Below are 25,215 nucleotides of genomic sequence, written 5' to 3'. Positions count from 1 at the left end.
GCATATATTTCACGAGCATGACAGAATATCGATAGTTTCACGAGTACGAAGCACGAGTGAAAAATATCGATATAGTCTGTCATACGATTACGAATATCCTCTATATATTCAATAACTCGTCTTGACTATTTCAGAAATCTAGCAAACAAACCCAATCTACCTATCTCTGCTTTAATTGGAAAAATCGGCAAGCTTCAATGAGGTGAATACAAAGGTTCGCTCTGATTGGTCAAAAACGAAAAGCTTATATTTTCACTGCAAAATCTTATATTTTCACTGCAAAATCTTATATTTTCACTGCTCATCGCTGCAGTGAAAATGTAAGTTTTATCAGTTTGATATTTTTTTATATTTCACTGGAAAAATGCAATAAATAGATATATATTATTTAATATCTTGTTAGGGGAAAAGGAAAGGGTACATGAACGGATGATGCATGGAGAAGACAGAAGTGACCCAGGTATGAAAAATTGGATATCATTCATTTCAAATGTTGCATATATACAATCATATCAATTTGTTATACTGATTTGAATAGACGTCTATGATTTGTCTATGGCACCATCTTTACAGATGGATCAAATGACGACTCTGAAGTACATCAAGCCAAAGCTTCTGTACCCAAAGAAACACCTATTGTGGGTTCGCCATATCACAGTAGAAGAAAAGGTAATTATATACGCACAGTAACGCCTGATATAAGATATCAGTAGTAAATGTGTTTTTCTTTAAATTTATGTTGCGTGAATATACAATACAACCATTTTTCAAGCTGATTTGTGCCTGTGTTATTTTTCGTTAAAAAATATCGACAGCGTTGAGAAACATATTAACTCTAAAAATAATAATTTCGTCATTCCGCTAGTCACGGAAGCAATGTCTATGATATTGAACACAATACGATTCGGTTTGATAATCTAAGCAAAATGTCAGAGAAAGACTTATTCCTACACTAGCGGAAAAAAATAAATCGCCGCTCTTACTCTCCTTAACATTAACCCCATCAAGGTTTCTATTGCCCTTTGATGGATATTATTCCACTCCTGAATAAAGGTCTGCGTGAGTTGAGCTACGTTATATGGGACGTTGATGCGCTTCCTAACCCTCCTGTCTAGCTCGTCCAACACATGCTCAATTGGAGACATATCTAGACTGTATGGTAGCCAATCAATATCGTTGTTGTGAGGAAGAAAGTCACGGCAAATCCTAGCAGCATAGGGCCTCGCGTTATCCTGCTGCAATGTAAGGTCACGTTGATGGATACGAAGAACGTGTGGTCTCAAGACCTTATCCCGATATCTTACTGCTGTAGGATTACTATCGATCACCACGAAAGGTGTTTTCACACCTTGAGATATTCCTGCCGATACTATAACATACCCTCCCCCGAATCTGTCGCTCTCTGTTACGCAAGCGTCAGAATATCGCGTACCACGACTTCTATAGACACGTTGTTGTCCATCTGACCTGTGGCACTTTTTTTCTGCATGAACACCCTATGGTACACTTTTTGGAATATATGATTATTTTTTATTTTTGATATCCTAATTTATTGATGTATTATTATTTTCATATTTTGATATTTATGATTAGTTGCTGCTAGTAACTTTGGAAATGTACTTACATTTTCATATTTATAATTCAGGTATCTGTCATGACGTTGTGGGAGGGGACGACCGACGATGGTTTTGGAAAAACAAACGTGATAAGACATGGGAAGAATTTGATCAGGCCAACAACGACAAACTGGACAAAAAATATCGTAAAGGCAAAACCTATGCTCATGTTCTTATGAACAACATATGGTAGGTAATTATTTAAATAACACGAGATATTAGCCACTTAATGGAAATAGTTTTGTAATCAATTCATTGCAAACTTAATCTGAACTGCTATTACAAAGTATATGAACAATATCTTTGACAACGTTAAATCAACATTTTCTCAAAACAAACATAGATCTCCATCACCTCATCACTTTTCATACTTCCTCTAATTGGCTTAGTCACAACCTTCCTCTGATGTCAGACGTATTATATCAAAAGGCTTGGAATCTTGTCTACTTCCTCCTAGCTTCTCTATCTGCTGACCAATGGAAGTTGTTTGTTCTACGCAACCTAAGCTCCAATAAATTCTAAACCAATACATAAACATGTCACCAGAAAGGATGTCATTGAAAATGTTTTCCCCAAAGTCCATATCTTTCATTTTTCCTTCCACGCAACCTTGAGCCAGATAAAGCCGCTAGATTGTGAAAAAAGAGTTCTTGTTTCAACTTTGTGACGTTTATTTTGTTTGAGATATCTTCAAGTACTAGGCGGTGCTCTTGTGAATGTACGTGACGAGCTGACTTCTCTTAGCGAAATGTTTATGTCAGCTCGTCCCGAAGGCGATGTTCGGCCGTGCGTGACTACAGTCAGTGAAATATACACCTGGTAAAAATTGTATACAGACGTGTTTGCATACATGCACTTGCTATATCGGCATATAATACACAAGTAAATTAAGAGTACTGCTTTTTTAATTATCGGAAGTTTGAGCTAACGGAAAGCGAACGGACAACGTCTAGACATAATTTGTTAACATGAGGTGTATATTTTTCATATTATGTAGGGACCTTGATCCTAATCAGCGATCGATGCTTCCTTGGAATAGACTTATAGAAAAAAGTATAATGTTGTTCAATAAAATCGCATAACGCTTGATTCTATATTATGATATTTTACAGATTTTTGACAACTTCATACTAAAATATGTAAAATACACTTTATTTCCTATATTGTTGCAGGCAGCAGGTGACATTTAGAACACTGGAGATGCAAACGATCAATAAATACGATAAAACCTCGGTTAAACGAGCAAGTACGTACTTCCAAGGTTTCACTAAAGAGAACAAGAGGCCCTACGAGCCTGTATTACTCATCTGCTTTTAGAACAACTTTGAAGTTGATATCTATGTCATTTTTAGCTCGTCTCTTCGAAGAAGAGTGAGAGCTTATGTCGTCACTCCGGCGTCGGCGTCGGCTTTTCAAATGTTAAATTTTTGGCGCAAGTGTTAAAAGGCATACAAATTTATGGTAATATGGTTCCTGTGGGGGTCAAACTTTCCCCTGCCAGAGTTATACTAAAATATTTGTTTGGGAAAAAACCTAAATTTTCAAATTTTTGGACTTATTGAAATATTTCTGCGTTAAGTTTTTGGTGCAAGTGCAAAAAGGTATTAATACATCACTTTATAATTGTACTAGGTTGCTGATAATTGGCAATAGAGTCCCTCTGGGGTTAAACTATCCCTTCCTGGAGTAAAACTTAAAAATCTGTGTTTTTTTGTTTTTGTTTTTAAATCTTTGGACTTTGTGTTAAGTTTATGTTGTGAGTGTTGAAAGGCATTGTAATTAATACATAGTATTAGATTACCTGTTGGGGTTAAACTATCCCTTGCCATAGTTAAACTGAAATTTTTTTTTTGGGAAAAAACATATTTTTTAAAAAAAATTGCAAATGTTGAAAGCTATTAACACATCACTTTATGATTGTTCTAGGTTGCCGATATTTGGTTAAAGAGTCACTATGGAAATACACTATCCCTTCTTGAAGGTGAAATTGAAAATAAAATAATGTGAAAATGCTCACAATAGACAATTTATACCGGTCCACATTTTTCAAGGGAGACAACTCTCATTAGGATAATATTTTGTCAAAAAATTGAAGAAATATGTTCAAAAGCAATTACATTTGTATTTAATATATTCATTTAATCTACAACAGCATAACTTGTCTCCCGAATGTTTGTCAATAAATAATTTATATATATATAAATTGGTATGGTTTTGAAAATTGCATGAATTCACAAAACATAATCTGATCAAGTAAACAATATAAATATTATCAATGCAATTGCGAAATTCCATTTAATATATTTTGATTATTTATTGACAAACATTTGCGAGAACAGCTCTTGTTACAGATACTAAGCTTATTGCAACTCTATGCAAATATAAGATATTGATAGCTTTTCTCATTTAAATGCATTATGTATCCCTTCATTCCCGCATACTATTGGCCAAATATCAGGTCTCTGTGTTTTTCATTTTCATCGAAATCCATCTAAAGGTTTAGCCTATTTGACCCTTGTAACGTTGAATACAGGCCAAAGTCATTCATTTGAAAAACTTGGTAGCCTCTCATCCCAGCATGCTAGAGGCCAAATATTAAGTCTCGTGGCTTCTTGACTAAAAATAAATTGTTTAAAAGTTCTGACATATTTGACTCCTCTTAGCTGAAAAAAATGTTGATCAAGGTAATTCATTTGAACAACATTGGCAGCCCCTACCTAAGCATGACCAATATCAGTACCTCGGGCCTTTTAGGTTCCGAGAATAAGTCGTTTGAATGGAAACGTTGACCACGGACGGACAACACCAAATTATCTGACTTGCCCTTTGGGCGTCATAGTTTAGCTTGTCTAGATCAGTAATTACAAGCCGGACAGAAAATTACGAAAAGAACGTAACAATTACTTCCCGCCAATACTGGAAGCAGTAAATTAAAGTATCCACAGACCGATCATTTCGGTAAGAGAGAAAAAGTTATGAGAATGAATTTGTTCAATAATCGAATCTTTTATTTTTGCAGTAAGCATGTTTTTGTATTTCAGAAAAAATGAATTAATTTAAAAAAAAAAAAAAAAAAAAGAGAAATAAATAAAGGAAAAATCACGTTTATTTTATGATTGGCGTATGAAGAAATTGAGGAATAGGGACTGTGTAATGAATAATATCGATGTTTGGACATCTGGTTAACCCAAAAGCTATTTTTCCGGTATTGCTTTATTTTGTTCTCAGCGACATTATTCTTTGCAAAATTGAGGGTTCAATGATTTACTGTAGTATATAGCAACAATGTTGTAATAAAAAGCTGACTTGAAGTTTTATAAAGCTCCTGTTTTGCATTGTTTTGATATGCTTTATTTTATATACCGCCGTTTGATCGGTTGTAGGCAGCAAACCAATATATGAAGCGGGTGAGTATTTTGATATTGAAGTTAAGTATCTATGACTTTTAATATAGCTTCAAAATCTAATGATTCTTCCACACTAGTCATAGTATCCTAAAAGGAGTAGAAGAAGCATCTTGCCATAAGCAACTTTCTGCAACCGTTTAAATTGAAATATTACTTAAAGTGTAATAGCAAATGATCCTAAATTAGTTTCATTACCTTTTTAAAAAGGAAGTCACTTAATACAACTTTATATTTACTATAATAACTCCAACAGTGAAAATATCCCAAAAGTACAACACATCAGCTTATTGAAATGAAAATGCATGCATCACCTAGATCTATCAATAAATTGATTCTCTCTGTTCGTTTAAGGGATAGACAAACGCCATGCTTCTGAAGAGTTTGAAGAGGGCAGGAGTGATCCAGGTACGAAAGATATTTTTTTCACTCGTTACAATACAGCTTCAGAAAAAAACCATATCTGATGTACAGCACTATCACTCATGCAATAATGAAGCTGTTGTGTTTTGCATTGTTTACAGACGGATCTGATATCGACAGGGATGCAAAATTCATGGAAGATCACTCACCAGAAAAAAGATTCGGCCTCCATTGTCCATATTGGAGTCGCAGCGCCACTGCATTCCCCGATGGTATAGAACGAGGTAAAGATAAATTTTGATAATTTTTTTAGTGAAATATGTATAAGAGTGTACAACTCTCAACATATTTGAATCAAAAATCTATAATATGCTTTGTGATACTGCAACCAGTGAGTAGGGTTGCGGGAGATATAAGATGTAAGAAAATTTAGCGCATAAAATATCTCAATTAAGCGCATAAGATATCTCAATTTAGCGCATTAAATAGCTCAATAGTAACTTTGAAATAAAGAAAAAAATCCGTATATCTTCAACAAACCTTGACGGTATTGCAAAAAGAATGCTATTATAACAAAAATGACCATTAATTGTTTAATGTAAGAATTTGTAATTAACAAATGCATTTACAGTAGCAAATGACGACTTTCATCCATCAAAATACATTATGAAACGGAAAGCTAACAAGGACAGAAAAGGGAGAGTGTGCGTGGAAAAAGATTTAATAAAGAGAAGAAAAAACAGAGTTATAGGTTTGTTCAATTTAAAGATATATGTATTAAACAAAGAGCATGATGATTTCAATTTGTTTCAATGTCCCGCTAGAAATCGGACCGCGGACCTCTGCATTACTAGTATTAAGCTCGACCGAGCAAAGCCTAGCAGTATATTGCGGCTAGTATTTACTAGGGTTACTTGTTTGTGCACATGCTCGTCTGACGAGGATTTCTATCAATGCATGGTAATTGTCTCACTAGCTTGATATCATTATAATTTTATCAGTAATATAACTTTCAGGTGTATCTACAGTCCTGAAATAGCAGTAATTATCTATAATTTGAGCAATTTTTTTATTATTATTTATGATTATGATTTTTGATTCTGGCATTATGTTTTACCAATGTTTGTATGAATATAATCGGATCTTAGCTAATGTTTGTAAACATTTCACCTTTGATTACAATTCTGAATGCAGTCAAGCCTGTCTTTAAAGACCGCTCAATGGAAGGAGGCAGAAAAAAAGGATGGAAAAAGACCCAAGGTCTAATTTTTACATCATTATTGTGTTTATCTTTAGTTGTCCGGCAAGGTTATATGAGGTTATGGGGCGAGGATCTTAGTTACTTCTAAGATATAGCCGGGAAACTAAGCCCCAATGGGTGGGAAAAGACTAGCCTTATATACTGACCAAGGACTTTAACAATTCAAAATCAAATGTCAAGAACATGATATTAATGAAATATCAAAGCTACCTGGCATACAAAAAAAAAACAACATTTTAGCCAGTAATGAATTTTGATATCTGGGTGTGACCCTATATACTGACCCGGGGGCCTGATTTTAACAATTCACAGCAAACATGTCTAAATCATGATAAAAGAGAAATATCAAAGCTATTTGGATTGTACTTAGTTGTTTACTACAGTTGATAAATCATGTCATTGTTCATTTCCTGATTCATTTGGATTTTCGGTTAAATAGAATGATTATGCGGTGTTTAACGATCGAATCAGAGATAAATGGCTACGAGCTTTCAAAAATGTATATGATAGCATAAAACACTTTTCACAAAATTGCTGTATTTCAACAGTCATTTGTCAAATGCTACATAATCTGACAAATTATGAAAATATATCATTTTCTTTGAATGTTAATGTCCATCTTTAAAACTATGTGTTACATTTAAGTTTTAATTTTATTCTATAAAAGTGCGATGGTCTTGAAAAAAATCGCCTCTGATTTGATATAGATGAAAGAACATAATGTTCCATACCGTATTAAGAAAAGTCTAAGACAATCTGTTTTGCAGTGGCTGATGGTGATTTTTCGCCATCTGATGACGATAATAAGGCAAGAAAACCTGAGAAGAACAGAAAAAGGAAAGTGCCCGAGGAGGACAATAGGAGAAAGTCATTCGGCAGACGTGCAAACAAACAAAGCGACAGGAACTCTGGTTTGTTGAGATTTAATATACTTCTAAATCCGTTTAATGGCGGTTCGTATAAAAGCTTGACTATCATTTGTCAAAACATAAGTTTCCGACAAATTGCAGAAAAATATAGTTTACTTGTGGTGCTGATGTTCATTATCAAAATATATGTTACATTTAAGTTTTGCTTTTTATTATATCAAAGTGCGATGGTCTTGAAAAAACAATCGCCTGTTTGATTCGATATAGATGAAAGAACATACTTTTCATACTGGATGTAGTAATGGTCTAAGAAAATCTGTTTTGCAGTGGCTGATGACGATTTTTCTTCATCTGATGACTATGATAAGGCAAGAAAACCTGACAGGAACAGAAAAAGGAAAGTGTCCAAGAGAGAAAATACAAGAAAGGCATTCGGTAGACGTAGAAACAAACAAAGCGACGGTAACTCTGGTTTGTTGAGATTTAATATAATTTTAATTCTGTTTAATGGCGGTTCGTATGATAGATTGACAATGATTTGTTAAAATCATAACTTCAAGTTTCTGTTTACATTTCATACTGAATTTATAATCTAACAACGCAAAACAATGAGCAGTAAAGACAGATATTTCATATCTTACAAAAAATATAGATTTTAAAAATCCCTTTTTCTTATCGGTAGAAAACTTTGCTGGTTTAATTTATGGCACTTGCCGGATTGCATAGGGGGCTGTGATTTGCTCATGTTTTTCTCTTAAAGGGTTTTCGACAAAAAAAAACCCCCAAAACCCCAACTATCTGCCATTGCAACAGTTTTGAAATTAAGACTGACCTTTTGTCCGTATGAAGGAATATTTTACATTAATATATTGGGTTATACCAGTGAATTAGATTAGTGTTGGTATAGGATATTGGCTACTTAAACTCCCGTGAAGTCCCTTGTAATTGATTAAATTATTCAATTCAATTAAACTTTATTCCGCAAGTTTTACCAACTATTGGATAACATAGTGCCTAGACTGGCCTCCAGAACCTAAGTTATTTTGTTAAGAATTGCCAAGTTAAATTCTAATACTAGATTATCTGCCCCTTGTTTGAAACTTAGGTCTAGAATCAGACATATCCTAGAGATTAAAATCATCAAGCTAAATTTTTTTTATTTTTTTTTTTTTGATATTTTAGAGACATGGGGCCAGTCTACATAGTACCGTATAGCGGGAAATTTTAGCGGTCATAAAATTTGGCGATGTGGTCATGAAAGCTGAACGTTAAATTTTGACGGGTTAACATTTAGCGATATCCCTTAAATCTAGGGTTTTGATTTGGCGTTGGGCATCTATACTAGCTACCGGTATATATAGATAACTATGTTATGTCCATACATCCTATCAATGTTGATTAAGTGTGTTGTGTATTATCGATCCTCTGTCTTGAAACCGGAAACTATTACCAAAAATCGTGAGACGAACACATACATGTAGATTTGCTAAATTAGTGTTTATATGAATATGTGTACAGTGCACAAACATCAGACAAAGATAATTTAGTCAACCGTATGATATCGCCGTGGTTATCTATTTATAATGTGTAATTTTAACAATGAGTCTACAGGTAAAGTGTTAACATCAGTTCATTGAATGGTATGGGTAGATGTCTTTGTTTTCGCAAAAATCAATTATAATGCGGTATATGTCATACTTGTATTGCTATACATGTATCATGAGTAGTTGTTCACTAGCTACATTGGTATTTGAATGTACCTATCGGCATTTTGGCCGACAGTTGCCAGACAACAACCGACGTTACGCACCACTCGTTACTATCGGGAGTTATCAGAATTAATGACGGTCGGAACGGGAGCTATAAGCGAAATTGAATTTTTCGCGTCTTTTTAATTGACGTTGTTAAAAATTGATTGGTTAAACTTTTGCGATCTTTATACGGGCCCGCCAAATCGCCTAAGTAAAGGCCCGCTAAAATTTCTCGCTATACGGTATATACATTAAAGGACAAACGCTCACCCTCTAACATAATGCAACATTCATTCTACAAAAAAATAGTTCTTATTGTCGTCACACACATTTACATTCAACAAAATATGTCTTACTCGTAGGTAAGGGGGGAAAAGAGAGGGAACATCGAGACAGACAACACTTTCCTGGAGAGTCACCACCTACTCCGCCTTCTTCTCCACCATCGGGTAACTAAACATGATTTTTTACAATCTTTGAATATATATATTAAAATAAACAGTTCAGATGCATTCACAATTTTATCAAAAAAGTAATGGATTCTTATTAAATGAAAAAGGAAATTGATTTTTTTTATAATGCGTCCAATGCTCTTTTTAAAGGATTACCGGAATTACAAAGCAGTAGCCGTATGCCAGATGTAAGTTTTATCAAATTATATTTCAAATTATTTGACATAGGTTAATATGTAAATACAGAGTTTGTAAGCATTTTTTCCTTTATTGACATATGGATAAATAATATATTATTAAGTCATTGTCACGGAGTTAAAACTAGTTCAAAAAATAATAACAAATATGTTGCTATCCTGCAAACGTTTGCAGCTGTTCAAATTCTGCTCTTCTGGAAAAGTCCTGTAAAGTGCGAAACGAAAGCAAAACGAAACTATATCAAACGAAACGAAAAATAAAACATTGGAAAAAAATGATACTGTACATAAGCCTAAATATTCCATTCTCATCGGTGTATAAACAACACACAGGAAAGAAAAAAAAAATCTACCGCATTATTCAGTTCTTTTAAATCAAAGTAACTCTATTTAGATAATATACATAGTACATGCAAAGTGAATTGGTGCAAGCTTGATTCAAAATCACGTGATAGATGTGATTGTAAGCAACTCCTTTCATGGTAGGAAACCCATGTGTGTATCTGGCCGTGAAAAGTGAGAGTTTCGGGGAAATTGCTGTACTCGAAAGGTACGATTCGTATAAAACCGCCAACTAAGCGCGCTGCTCCCGTAATGCTTGTCCGGAGTATGAACAGAATGACAGTAGCAGAGGACGACTCAATATCTTTAGCTTTGATGAATTGTGAATAGTTCTGGATATTTTTAAGACAATTTCTAAGTACTGGATTAGTTCAGTTGATTTTCTATGATCGAAAAAGGAATATATATTATTATATTTCAGCTTTGATGGGGGTTTTCGGAAGATTAACTTGTTCTTTTAATCTAAATTCTAAGTCAGACGTGCATTAAATAACGTAGCTTAATTTGCTTAAGATAGCGCTTATAGCAAGTTGAACTACGCACAGGCGTCTACTTTTTGTTAACATTAATAGAAAAAATAATAGGCCCTACTCATAGTATATATCAACAAGGTGTAACACTTGAAGATCTACGATGCATCGAATGTGGAACGGAAGTAGACATGATTGGTCGACAATTATATTTTGATTTGTTAACAGAGTTGTCAACCAATCAGATTGCCCCTTGCACACCAGTCTAAAATATACAGATTACTTCCGTCTACAGTCGATACATCGTCGGCTATCACGATCGCTTTTGACCATCTTCTTATCTTTAAATCATTGTAATACGACACTGCCCTGAAGGTAGGGCGTACCTGCTGCCCCCATTGCATGATCGTAAGAGGCGACTCAATTTGAGTTCTTATCTTTTCTCTTCTTTCTGAATAACTTCTTCCTAACGTCTCCCTTGACACTGCCTCACTTTTGGCCTTTAGTTGAGCATTTCGTCCCTGTGAGGAAGGCTTTGGGTTCTTTTCCCTAGCCGAGACATACCAGAGTCTTTAGAAATGGTAGTTGCTACTCCTACTTAGCGCTCAGCATATTTGGAGTGGGACGACTGGTTTGCCCGTTGTCAGAATAATGTGACCGGGTGGGGTGTGCAGCTTGGTGTCTTCGGCAGTATGTTTCAGTGAGGTAGCACTTTAAATCGGCAAAAGTTCCGGCTTATCACAAGGAGACTTAACACGAACATACCGCAGCCTCCCAAAACACACATACGCTCTCACCACACACATGCATGTCGCACGCAAACCAAACCAAGCCATACGACAAATTAATAACATACATTGATATTTAAGGTTCTAAACCAAGGTACATTTCTAAACCTATAGCATTTGATATTAAATCGGATTGAACTTAAATTCAAAGTGAATCGAAGCCCACCCCACACTTTCAGGTTTTTCTATTGTAAAACCTTGTTGATATAGTGTGGGTAGGTTCTAATATTTTTCTATCAATACTAACCAAAAGCACAATACTGTTAAGTTATGAGTGAAAAGCAAACATGTTGTTGAAAAAGTAACATCCCTTCATTTTGAAGGTAAATCTAGTTTGATATCAGTGATTATTAATTAGCAGATGGGTCAGAAATACTGTATAAAATACTATAGCTTTGGCTGTACTGGTTGTACACCAAATACGCTACGCCATTCGCATGCCTATAAATTTTGGACGAAGCTTATATTCTGAATATTTATCTTATGTTTAAAGAACAGAATTTTTAAAGAGTTAATATTGCGATAAATCTATTCTTTCCTAAATGTTGTTTATGTTATCACGATGTGAATGTTTCAGGAGCGAGGTGGAAAAAAATTACCTGGAGGTAGACAGGTATTCAGAATATCGTTCCAAATATCTATACATTATTTCTAGATTGATAGCTGTCAAATTGAGTTTCAATTGTTAGTGTCGCAATAAATGTGTGCTCAATGATGATACGCTGTTGGACACTTGAAAGTCCGTCTTGTTCGTTACTTTGTTTTTCGATTCATTATAGATCGTGCTTTAAAGTTTTTAAAACGGTTTAATACGAATCATCAGATTTTTTTCCCGGCCTTCTTTTATGCAATACACTGATACGACACAAAAATGTGTCATCAATATGTTTGTATATTTGAGAGATATTTGAGTGATTGTTAACATCATGATATAATATGTTTACTTTATTTAGCCTTTCGAAGAAATATCCGTTCAGCATGCAACAAAACATGGAAACATTCGTTTGTTGCGAGCATTAGCGCTGTCGAAAGAGGACCTAAGCAAATCAGGGCAGTTCTTTCCTCTGCACTCAGCAACGGCACTGGGATTAAAGAGAACCACGTCTTTCCTGTTACAATCTGGTTTCGATTTGGATGAGAGAAATGAATCTGGTCATACCCCTATCGAATGTCTTGACCCATGCCAGGACAAAGTTTTGTTGAAATATATGAGGAAAGTTGGAGGTTTTGACTCTACTTTCCCACCTGCCACACATGAACGGCCAGATGGTATGCTTAAATCTAATTGAAAATATATATAAAAAAGAATAACGAAAGTAAAAAATATATATATCAATAGTGTAGTATATGCTTTGTTTGGATACAGGTTTGCAGCATCAACAGTTGCTGACTAACATTGTTAGGTCGTCTGATCCAAAAGATCAGGGTGACATATATTCATCATATTTCGACCGCCATATGCCTTCCACTTTTAGCCGTCCCTAAACTTTCCACATTTTGATAATCTTTTCTAGTTCAACCGTTAGGACTTTACTATAATTTGCCTGAAATGATTCTAAGATTCTCATGACCTAATGCTGATATTTTTGCGGGTTAGTGAGAATTAAATGTGAAAGATGACTTGCGTGTCGGTCTTAAAAATTACAATTCAAACTTATCGTTCTACTAGTGGAAGCAAAATTGTAATCAGTACCAATTTACTGCAAGGTAGTATATACACTACAGTAGAACTAGGACAGATAACCATTCAGGTTCATTGAACTCGTATCTGTCTGAGTATCTTAACAGGAAAGTCTTATAGATTACCCCATATAGAAATATATGTATATATATACTCTCTTATACACGTAAATGTATTTCTAGTGATCAATTTCTTTCCTTAGAGTACAAAAAGTCAAATATGAAACATAATCTTTACAGATATGTATATCAACCGTCATTAAATGCAACACTGTATACTTTACAACGATATACATGTAATTATAACGCAATTACTATTTTTCAAATTCAAATAACTACCTTGAAAAGGATCAAGCAATACAGAAGGTGTCAACACTGTCAACATGGAGAGAGTTGATTTATCAACAAGAACGGTTTACCTCCCATCCGCACAGGTGAATAATCAACAAGTCCGTATATTTGGTTTTACTTATATCACAAGGGATTTATACATTAATTTCAAAGTCGCTGCGGATAAACCAAACCAATAAACTGTTGTAAATGATGTTTTTGTGCCAGGTTTATCAGTTACATACAGCTTCAGAACCATGATAAAAATTTGTCACTACTTAAAAGTATGTCCAAAAGATAATAAATTAGTTTATCTTCTGAAAAGGATTGGAATTGAATTAAATACTTAAATATAGTATGCTATCGCATATAATCGACATTTTATTTTGCTTTAGTTCCGAGCTTCATTCAAGGAGAGAAATCCGACACGAAAATTATTCTTCGTATCCCCGTTCCTCTCCGAGTACAGCATGGCGTGCACCTATCAACTGTATGGCTTGCTTTATGTTCTTGGACGATACAATGCAGAGGAGGACTTCCGGCGTGTTTTGAATGATGTAATCCTTCCTGAGAGAAGTCTGATGCAGTGTAAAGATTGCAGTTCGGGTATTTTCAATTTTGATACCTGGCTCACCGACAGACGAGAGAAACATATAGGCTCTGGCCATGACGGTAGTATAATATTCACGTGTGTGTGTGTGTGTGTGTGTGTGTGTGTGTGTGTGTATTAGTGTGTGTGTGTTGTGTGTGAAGGAGTGGACTAGTGGGTCGGTGTGTATATTTCGATCACGTTTAAAATCATGCCAAGTGAAACAATAAAGGCACAGAAGTAAGTGTACTCTATAATTTGCAGCACTTACAAGAAGTCATATTAATGCTTGTCGGTTGAAAAGCTCAATATGTTTTTATCTATTTTAAATAATACCATGCTCCTGTATTAGGTTTGTCTCTCGTGGTGATTTTTTAATGTTGATATCAAAATATGATGTTTTATAAGATTTTAAGATGTTTAAAGTTACAGGTGAGATACCCCCATGGATTATCCAGCTACTCCAAAGGAAGCCAGAATTCCGGCCTAACGTTCATATTCTCAATGATGGTTGGACTCCAATGCATTACGCTGTTCTGACCCGCAATGATGACTTAGTCAAGCAATTGTTAGAAATGGGGGCAGGGTATCTGAAAAACAAAGCACTGACATTGCTTCCAAACTTCATTCTGGATCAACTGAGAGTTAACAGTGGTTTTGAGTACGAGTATGTGTATTGTCACATTGAAGGATTCACGCCTCTTATGCTTGCAACGTTCATCGGGAATCATTCGGCAATAGCATTGTTTTTCCGAAACATTGAAACAATAAATCTGTGTACTAGAAACGATATAGATGACACTCTCACCCTGGCGTACTGTGAAGACACAGAACAGATACTCCTAGACGGTCTTTGTATGATTGGGAAGAAACATTTATTACAAAACCACCAAGTTGACGTCAACTTGCAACCTCATTACCGGAAGGATAACCCGATGAGACGAATATTGTTCGGTTCCTCAAATGATGTGTTAGATGAGATTGAAGAAGAGTTTTTTACTACGCTAATAATTGTGGAGAACAAAGATATCATCAGTGAATATCTAAATACAGATAATTCAGATGCTGTTTCGGAAGAGGAGGATAAACTCTTAGAAGAAACAATAGAATTCTACTCTGATAGGCTATGGAGAAGACACAGCTCTCTTAACGCCATCATACCAGGACATATCTCATCACTTCCCGATGGTTGTCAAGGATATGACAAGACGATCATGGTAGTCTTGCATAGCACAGACAAAGAATTAACTCCATCATTTGAAATGCCTTTCCAAGAAAATCTGTTCATGAACGGATCACGTGTTTTAGTTCATGTTGTTGAAAGTTCCTTTAGATTCTGTCCAACGACCGTAAGTCCATTGCAAGTAGGTTGTAGCATTGATTACGACCATTTACGAGCCACGCTTGGAGTATTTGTAGAAAACTCTCAGAAGAAGGTAGGAGTTTTGACATGTGGACACACATTTCTACGTAAGTTTTTTGATAGCAGTGATGCCTTCGTTGATGAAAAATATGATCCAGACAATTCACCTGTATTGTTGAACGTTTACAAAAGAAAAACTGAAAAACGCCTGGAAGTTCTTAGAGAAGACAACAAAATAGGCCCGGACGATGGCGATGCTATGGCCACTACTGAAACTGTCGATGACGATGCAATGGACACGGAGTTAGTAAAATCATTTTTCTTCTCCATATAGTGTTAACCAACAAATGATAGATTATATCAATAAATATTAATGGAGTTGAAAACTTGAAATTAATCCAAACCAATGAATGAAAAGTTCTAAAACAGTTTGCCATACTTATACGAAATTTGTTACTTTCAGGGTCGCGGAAACTTGCGGTTTCGTTAGAAGGCTGTTATTGCGCCCAGATCTGGAGGTTGGCATAGACGCGGCTCTCATTTTATTTAATGTTGAGGACACGGTCCCATGTAGCCCTCAGCTGCACCTCGAGCATGCCATGGCTAAACAGCAGCTTCGCAGTCACAGTAGGTATTTTGCCCATATCTTTATGTTGCTGACTGTCTTCATAGCCTTATGACGTGATTTATTCTGAACGTGTATAACAGCATTTGTGGATGGGTTTTTTTTTTCGCCATTAAAGATAACGTTTTATTTTAATGTCTGTTATATATGGATTGAATAGATTTTTTAAATTTTCATTGCGGCTATGAATACCAGTAGCTAGCTACATATCCCGTGGCGCCTCGGAGGATATGTAGCTAGCTACTGGTATTCATAGCCGCAATGAAAATTTAAAAAATCTATTCAATTCATATATTTACATAACCTTGATTTGACGAAACGCCAAACTATTAGAAAAGCCGGGAGATCCCGCCTATGCACCACGCTATTGTATTAATGTCGTTCCGCATTTTCCGGTCTTTTTTGTTTAATTTTGTATAATGTTTATTTATTATTTAATTCTTGAATTATGGTATAATTAATTAAAATGTATATGCTCTCTCAATAGTTTTAACACTTATCTCGTACCAACGTTATCGATCCAAGGGAAGCTACTCTTCCTGTCTTACTGTCGATGGCGTATTAATATGACCCGATTAATCAGGTGATTTGCACGACAGACAATGTTTTCGTACGGTTTTCATAGTGTATTCATGGTCATATGTTTGTTGTTTTCACTTTGTATGTTCATATCAGCAAACAACATTAGGAATGTAAATATACAATCATATTTGATATTCTTCCAGAAGCTGAAAATATGGATGCTACATTTGCTCGTGGCGAAGAATTCAACTGCAACAGAACGGTCAAAGTCTTCAAATGTGGCCTTGGAAGTGGTTTCACTGTTGGAGTCATTCGTTTCAATAAAGCTACAGGTCAAATAAGATTTAGTGACAGTAGTGGAGAATTTGAACCAATGGGAGTCGGTAATTGTACATCCAAGCACATTATGAAAGGACAGATCGTGGTACACTCGCTGGCCCCTTCGCAAATATTCTTTACCCAAGGCGATTCAGGATCCGCTGTGTTCCTTTTCGAGGAAAATTCTCCTTTGAAATGCATTGGAATGGGTATAGGTTATATGATAAAAACTACCGTAAGTCTTGTTACTCCAATACGTCCCCTTTTGGAAGCGCTGTCTGAAGACCAAGACACAACTTACAAACTGTTGGCATTTACTTCATAACGTACAGGCTGGTGTTTCAAAGCGATTGTTCCTTTATAATGTCTACGTAAGGAACGTCATCAATCCATGATAGGACAGCCAACATTCATTTATTGGTAAAACATCCGTAAACATTCCGTTAGAGACTGCATGGCACTTAACGTGTCGTAGATGTTTATTTATCAACAGGAAAAAAATCTCTATTGTCAGATCGTAGATTAAGCAGCAGCTGATGTTATTCTCCTTTCCTTTTTTTAAATTGTGTATTTCATTTTTTGTGCATTTTTTGATCTCGTTTCATCTTTTCGTATGTAGATTCCGTTAATTTTATCTTCTTTTTTTTTGTTTTTGTTTTTTTTTGTGGCAGTTCCTTTGATATGCTTTTTATGAGACTCACAGTATCCCATAACATATATGCTTCAGACACTGTAGTTATATCATTGCCCAGTATTTTGATCCGAGACGGAATGCATGTATTGGCCATCATAAAATGTTTATTTTCGAATGCACGTCCGATTATCTTACTTAAAATGTAGCTTTCTGATTTTTTAGCTGGACGATACTCGATTACATGTTGACAATGTCTGTTGTGATTTTCTCACCACAAACAATATCAAGTCGATTTATTCTTATGTGGTTTTAATGTTTCATAGACTTTATGAGTGTAATATTTGTTTTATTCAATTGACAAAATACGTTCCATAAACTCACTGTGATAAACTTTAACTTGTGACTTTGTATTCTTAATAATAAATCATGTTAATATCAGACGTTCGAAATTAAGCCACACCGAACGAATTCGGGTGACTTATTGTTAATTTTCCGTTTCTTGCTTATTTTTCCTCTTATTCTAAATCTTTTCCATGGCTTGTTCCGAGCATATCTCATATACTGCTGATGTGACTCTCACCAGAGAATAATTATCATTTCTTTTATATTCTTTCTTGTTTACACATTAAGATGAAGAAAAAATATTTCTTTTATTATGTTTAAGGCATTCATTTTATTTTCTTAGAATTTTTTTAATTCAATTTCACTGCTTTAGTCAAAAATAGGAAAACAGCATGCCTGGTGCAAATGTCTATTTGTCAAAGGTACAGTGTTAGATGTGTTTGTAGCGAGGAATTGATTATGTCTTTTGTATTTCTTTATTCAATCATTTATTTATTTATCAATTTATCTATTTGACTATTTATCTATTGTTTTATTGATATAATGATGCAGTAGAATGAGTAAACTCTCCAATCAATTAAAAACTTGAGGTGAAACATATTTTGTTTTAAGATTAACTATTTGCAACATTATTAATTCGGTAATTAGCACTATGTCCAGTTTTATCAATTTTTCTTCCACAAAGTTAATCATGGAATATTTTACATACCAAACAAAATATGTGAACGGGTCACTTTATTAAGTTTTGTATACAAAGACACCTGGTGAATTTCGTTATATGTATTTTTTATCAAATAACCCTTTTTATTTATTTCGCCGGCACTGCACAAATTACAAATTTTTGCAACGATGCCATGATTTTAGTCCCAAAATTTCGCTATATGCATTGTATATCAAATTCATAATTTCAGTTTTTTTTTTCAAATGCAATTTTCATGCACATACCAAAATACATGGTACAAAATATATTTTTTGGAGGTAAACATTGATGGACAATAAAAGTACATAAACATAAATTTATATATATATACACTCCACTGTATATAACAAAAGTTCAGTCCGCCTGAAGAAGCCTGAGAGGGCAGAAAGGCCTTGCGGCAAAGTCTTGTTTTTATTTATTTTATTTATTTTATATAATTTTATACTGTAATTATATATCACTAAACTGTATTATACTGGCGTCACGTGATATTCTGATTTCTTATGTTAATTTTCTTAGCGTTGCAATTGCTACTACTGTGAATATTGCTGTTGCCAGAAATACCAGATTGTAATGTTATTCAATTATTCCATTTCATTCCTGGAATTTTTTTTTGGTCAATATCGTCTTACATCACAGACGTTCGTTCTATGTTTGTTGCCATAAGTAAATAAATTCTTGTATTCTCAAGCTTGCGATGTGTTTGTGTTCTATGACTCCAGCAAGACCATGAGTTTCTTTGTCGCTGACACAGAAAGATTTATCTTAACAGACCATCTACAATAATTAAATCCGAGCAGGAGAGGGAGAAGGGAAACAATACAATTGCTGTACTGTATCTCACTTCATGTCATAAGATACAATTATCATAGATCAATGGCATGAACAATATTAAAAGAAACAATTCAACAAAGGCTTAATGGGATTTCGACATTAATTATATGGATGCTCAAGATTACCTGAGTGCTGTCCGTTATCATCGACCGTAACTGTAGACTCTCAAACGGAGATTCTCAACAAGGGAGACAACTCTAAAGGTCAAAATGCCAGGACAGCACCAGTGTCAATCGGAACTCCTCGGCTGTGCCATATGTTGCGCAGTTACATCCGAGGAGTTCCGAGTGCACCAGTGTAGTGCAAGAGAGGCAACTCTTTGAACATCAGGACAAAGTGCACACCACCAGAATGCCATATGCCTCTGATAATGTGATTTATGCATAGCACATAAATCTAATCAATTGAAGGATCGAGGATGGTTTCGCATTTGTCTTCAGTTCAGTCTTCAGGACAATAAGGCCCATGGTATCCCACTGTATGTTAGTCGTAGACTGTGACAAAACGGGGCCTCTGGGCTAACATCGCGCGCTAACTTATAATCCTAAAATAAATTGTTTACGGCTAACAAATATCTCACACTAAAAATTATCCTTTATTACATTTCTTCACTTTTTTTAAATTCTAAATAAACGATTGAAATAGGGTTACATGATCACCTCTAAAAACAGTGATGACCGCTGCTCCCTGAAACAAGACATCTGTGTTGTTTATCTCAAAAGCAGGCTCAATGTAAGCAACTATATATTTCCAAATCTGTCAAATGATTATATTAGCTTCGTTCTTGAAAAAGCGGATTAAATAAACACAAAGCGAGCAACCAATATTACTGCCAGACTGTTTAAAGGGCGTCTGGCAGTCAAGAACAAAGAAGTTCACTTTGAATCATATTTTGCTTCAGAAGTGGATGACGGTCTGTCAAGTTTTATTTCGAGATGCCTGCCAAGAAAAGACGATTGTACAACTATCATATGAGTATAAAGCGGCATCCAAAGATTTACCGCTAGAATAAATTGTTGATGACTAAAAAATACCGCAAACTATAATATATAGAGGTTACACAACGAGTGATTGTTGGATATGGAATTTATTTCACACGAGTAAGTTATTTTTTAAAAGTTGCAAAAGACACGAGCTTTAGCGAGTATCTTTTACAACTTTTGAAAAATAACTTACGAGTGAGAAATAAATTCCATATCCAACAATCACGAGTCGTGTGACCTGTTTTTACCACAATGATATCGGTTTGAATCGAAGGAAAAGGTGGCCAAGTATAATTTCCCGTATGCAAATAAGGTGTACAAGTGACTGCCGGGACCCGGTGATGTGCAGCCGTTCGATTATTGATGACGTCTATAACAATTACAGCTTGGGTCAAAGTTCGAATTCTTGACCAATCAAAAGACCGGAAGGTCATATTCCACTTGTGGTATATTTAAGCATTGAACTGTTCATAAATGGTAGTATACAGTCGATATGAATACAATTTTGGTGACAGATAAATAGAATGCCGCCCGTTAGGGCGACATGAAATATATTTATCTGTCACCAAAATTGTATTCATATCGACTGTATACTACAATTTGGTAACAGTTCAATGCTTATATTTACATTCATAATACTATTTTATTTACTGTAGCTTATGACGCGTTTAGATTTGCCGCTTCCCCTATCCCTGACGTCATCAAGTTAAAATACCGAAACAGCCGAAATTTCCAGAAGGAATAATATAGTCCCTCATGTCGTTATTAATAGCAATCCCATGAAATCGTTTTTTTTCACAAATTTGGCTTTAAAACATATTTCATATACGTTTGTAGATATCGTCAAATTGTTCACAATCGCATAATTTCTCATTGTTTAAAAATACATTTTCTTTGTAAAGCCGTTTTTCAATGATAAACGGTTACATTTAGAAGTAATGCGGCGTTGCGGCTTGCTAAAGCTCGTGTCTTTTGTAACTTTTAAAAAATAACTTACTCGTGTGAAATAAATTCCATATCCAACAACAACTTGTTGTGTAACCTCTATTTATTACATTTCAGTTTTGTATCAGATGCCGATTGGTTTACATTGGTTATTCATCATCACATTGCTGTCTGTGACATCGTTGTGCACGCTCGTGCGGGTACTCTTTGATGTAATTTCAGCCAATCAAAGTCAGACATAAATTGCACGACAGTACAATATTATGTTTTATCACAAAATTCACGGTTTTTATGACACAATGGAGAATATTATGGAGCGTGATGCAGTTTGGATGGCATTTGATCATACTTTCACCTGTGCTCTAGTTTTGATAGCGAAATTTCATAAAACAGTAATGGAATTATGTTTCTATTAATAGGCTGGTTTAACCAATAACGACCGAGGCTGATTGGTCACCTTCGTTCCATAAACCCTTATATTACCCTGCATCCGGGGCCATAAATGCATAATATCGATACGACCAAAGTGGTGCCATAATTGTATAATATTTCTCCGCTGAAATCAATTGTTAACGGCTAACAGATATCCTTCACTGATAAAAAAAATGCATATGTTTTCCGTTAAATAAATTGTCTACTGCTATCCTAGTATGAATCCTCTCTAAGTAAATATACATGACGATGAACACCAGGAATATAAGTACTGTTAAAAATTGCATTCAAATCAAAACGTCATATTACAGATACATATAAGAATATACATGTAATAACCGCTAAAACGCAGATATTTCAGAATATCGAAAACCGAACATATTACATGAACAACAATGGCTGCAGTATCGCCTTATGGTAAAGGTCGTTAAGAGAATTGGCAAGGGTATAAAACATGTAAGAAATGGCATACAGATTATACGATACCTGTATCTGTTATTAGAGTAATTTCACAAACTGCGCGAGACACTCCAGTCTTATTCTGTAGCACTCTTTAAGAGGCTAAGTACCCGAACTTGACACATACTTCACCTGGACTTGACGGTATCATTATACTCATAAATCTGCTACTTTACGCGTTTAAACCGTAACGTGTCGCCACGGGTACAACATTTACGTTATGATATAGCGTCCCAGTTGTACGGACGTACTTCGCCTTCACCGTTACATACACAGAGGACGGACGTTCGGACGGACGATTCATCGCACGCATGCTTAGAATATTAATTATTAACAGACATTCCATACAGCAGCTTTTATGTGCGATATAGAAACATAGAATCAGAGACTGAAAAGAGGCTACACGATCCTGAAATACAAACCTGTTGATTTTTCAATAATTTCGGATATTAATGAGGAAAATAGTCACATGACATAACTATGGTGGCTGATTTGTGCCATTGTCCTTTTTTCGCTTTTTCGCCATGGAAAATCCGTGAAAAAGCGAAAATCTAATGTTAAAATTTCGCTTTTTTCGCGTTAAACTAACAGGAAAAAGCGAAAAAGCGACAAAATGCACGCAAAAAAGCGAAAACGTTTTCGTCCTACAATCCGGCGCTTTTTCGCGGTATTTTCTCGCTTTTTGGCTTTTTAGCTTTTTCGCCTTCCGGTTGACATGCGCAGTATTTCCATATCATTCGCCATTTGTAAGAAGATGCCTCCCGTTTATTCTTCCCTATCAGGAGATGATTATGACTTTGTGGAACGTATCCTTAAGCAAACTCTTGTAGTTTTGTATGATTTAGAACATTTTTATTGATATGTACACTTTAATATATATATTTCGATTAAATGCCTTAACGCAAGCAGGAAATTATTTGATAAGAGAATACTTTTTCGCTGGTTAAACGTACTCTGAAATTATAATCATCTTATTCTGTCGACACTCGATATCAATAAGGTGAGTATATACATGTTTGTCTCTATATACATATATATGAAGTATATGTGTCAATTACTCTCTGGTGCATATTAACAGCACGAACGATTTCAAATATTCAGAAGTAGAGTAAATAAGTTGGATATCTAGCATTTATTAATGAAGCGAATTTGCAATTGGGGTTGTAAGATGCATTCATATTTTTTTTACAAATTTAATAACCATATTTTTCAGGTTCCTTTGGAATTATCCGGTTTTACAATACTTTGATTGCTATTCATTACAGTTGCAGTATTGTACATTGTGTATGTTATATAATTCACTGTTGTAGCTTAAGACAGCTGAATCGAGTTTTAAGAAGGTATGGGCTATATAGAAGAACCGATATTCCTCTTTCTGCAGTTGAAATAGCCATACAAGTAAGAAACATTGGTTTTATTATTCTAAATAATCTTAAATCACTAAAAAAACAAAAACATTGATATAATACTTAAATATATGTCCTATTAGATGCTCCATAGAAAAAAAAAACTTAATCACTATTTGTATGTTACCCATTTTTTGCAAATTGAAAACTTCATGTCAAGATCCCAATACAGTGGGAAGTACTAATTCCAAGCTATATACGGTTATGATAAATTGAGGTTTGTTGATAATTTTTTTTTAAATAATTACAAATTTGCTCAAATGCTTAACTAAGTAATGGTAACCTACTCTTTGGTTAGGGTTTTCTTAAACGTTTTTCATTTCATTTTAAATGAAAATAAAGTGGGACGCCGGGCTCGAGACCGATGGTTGCGAGTTTGAGTCCCGGTCACGACACTTATGTTGTATCCTTGAGCAAGATACTTTACTCTACTTGTTCCAGTCTACTCAGCTGTAAATGAGTACGTGGTGGGGCAGTGCTAGAAATTGTAGAATGTTAGCTGTGAGCGCCGAAATGACAGCACCGGCTGTATGCTCCCCAGGGAATTGAGAACGATATTGGCTGGTTGCCAAGGCCCTATAGCCACGGCTAATGATTTGTAAAACGCTTTTAGACGGCCTCTAAGATCGTGATAAAGCGGTATATAAGAACCTCGAATTATGATTGTTATTATTATTATCATGTTATAAGACTACGTCTTATGAATATATATTTTCCTCGTCGAAAAATAATTCGGGTATGTGCAGTAACATTCGTACTTTCGCCATTGACAGAAATGCATTCTCACCTTCGATTCGTTTCCTATCGGTGGGTACCGAACAGGGCATTTTCATGTATGTTTCGTCTTAATTGATTAAATGAAGAGTCAACGGTTTCGGGATTAAGTTATTTTACAGATATATAATTTCGGGACGGAATGGCCCTTTCAGGACTGAAATTACAAGGAACTCAGAAAAAATGATGTTGTAAAATGCATTAATCTTATCACTGGGGAGTTGCAGCAACGCCCACATTGATACGCCCTTATTTCACTTGTTTAAGAGAAGAAATATATGTAATCTAGATAAATTGTAGAGTATGTTGTCAATATGAATAAGCTTACATTCATGAAAAGACTACAAACAGACAAGGTTTTTTAGGCAGAGTCTATAATATTTTTTTTTTTTTATTAGTTCCAGACAAACATATATCAATACTCTCTTAATTACGTACATGTAATCAATTGTTATGAATACTCATACATTTTTGGTGTATTTTAAATCTACTATAATCTACTATTACATTCTTAATTATTGGGCAGTATAGTCTACAGTAGTAGAATTGAAAACAATCAACCAATGAATATATTGACTGGAGCCAATTGAAAAATGGGATTGGGGGATAGTTTGGATAAAAAGTAGAAGCCTATTTAGAAAAGGAAATACAAAGATAAGAGAGAAAGGAAACATAAAAGGAAGAAGAGAAGAAGGAACGAGATTTCCGACGAAAGCAAAGGCAATTTCTGAAAGGTTGACAAAAAAATAACTGACTATTGCTAAAC

General features: G+C 34.9%; 1 protein-coding gene across 4 annotated transcripts; it reads left to right on the top strand.

The window, feature by feature from the left end:
- The first annotated feature begins 417 nt into the window (after window positions 1–417).
- LOC117341018 lies at window positions 418–19,311 on the top strand. Of its 4 annotated transcripts, none has more exons than XM_033902821.1 (19): window positions 418–460; window positions 574–669; window positions 1,646–1,805; window positions 2,789–2,862; window positions 5,000–5,023; window positions 5,375–5,428; window positions 5,545–5,667; window positions 6,015–6,134; window positions 6,578–6,643; window positions 7,412–7,555; window positions 7,841–7,975; window positions 9,627–9,713; window positions 9,867–9,904; window positions 12,467–12,782; window positions 13,542–13,627; window positions 13,919–14,195; window positions 14,539–15,778; window positions 15,939–16,102; window positions 16,826–19,311. In XM_033902821.1, the coding sequence occupies exons 1-19, from the start codon at window positions 430–432 to the stop codon at window positions 17,263–17,265; spliced, it is 3,675 nt and encodes a 1,224-aa protein (XP_033758712.1). In that variant the 5' UTR covers window positions 418–429; the 3' UTR covers window positions 17,266–19,311. The 4 variants fall into 4 exon arrangements, with proteins under 4 accessions (XP_033758712.1, XP_033758711.1, XP_033758710.1 ...); XM_033902820.1 differs by having other exon boundaries at window positions 7,841–7,984; window positions 14,545–15,778; XM_033902819.1 differs by having other exon boundaries at window positions 7,841–7,984.
- Window positions 19,312–25,215: the final 5,904 nt, after the last annotated feature.

Source organism: Pecten maximus, chromosome 13 (assembly GCF_902652985.1).
Source record: "Pecten maximus chromosome 13, xPecMax1.1, whole genome shotgun sequence".
NCBI classification, from domain to species: domain Eukaryota; kingdom Metazoa; phylum Mollusca; class Bivalvia; order Pectinida; family Pectinidae; genus Pecten; species Pecten maximus.
The sequence above is the reverse complement of the archived record's forward strand: the minus strand, read 5'-3'. Positions and strand labels throughout refer to the sequence as shown.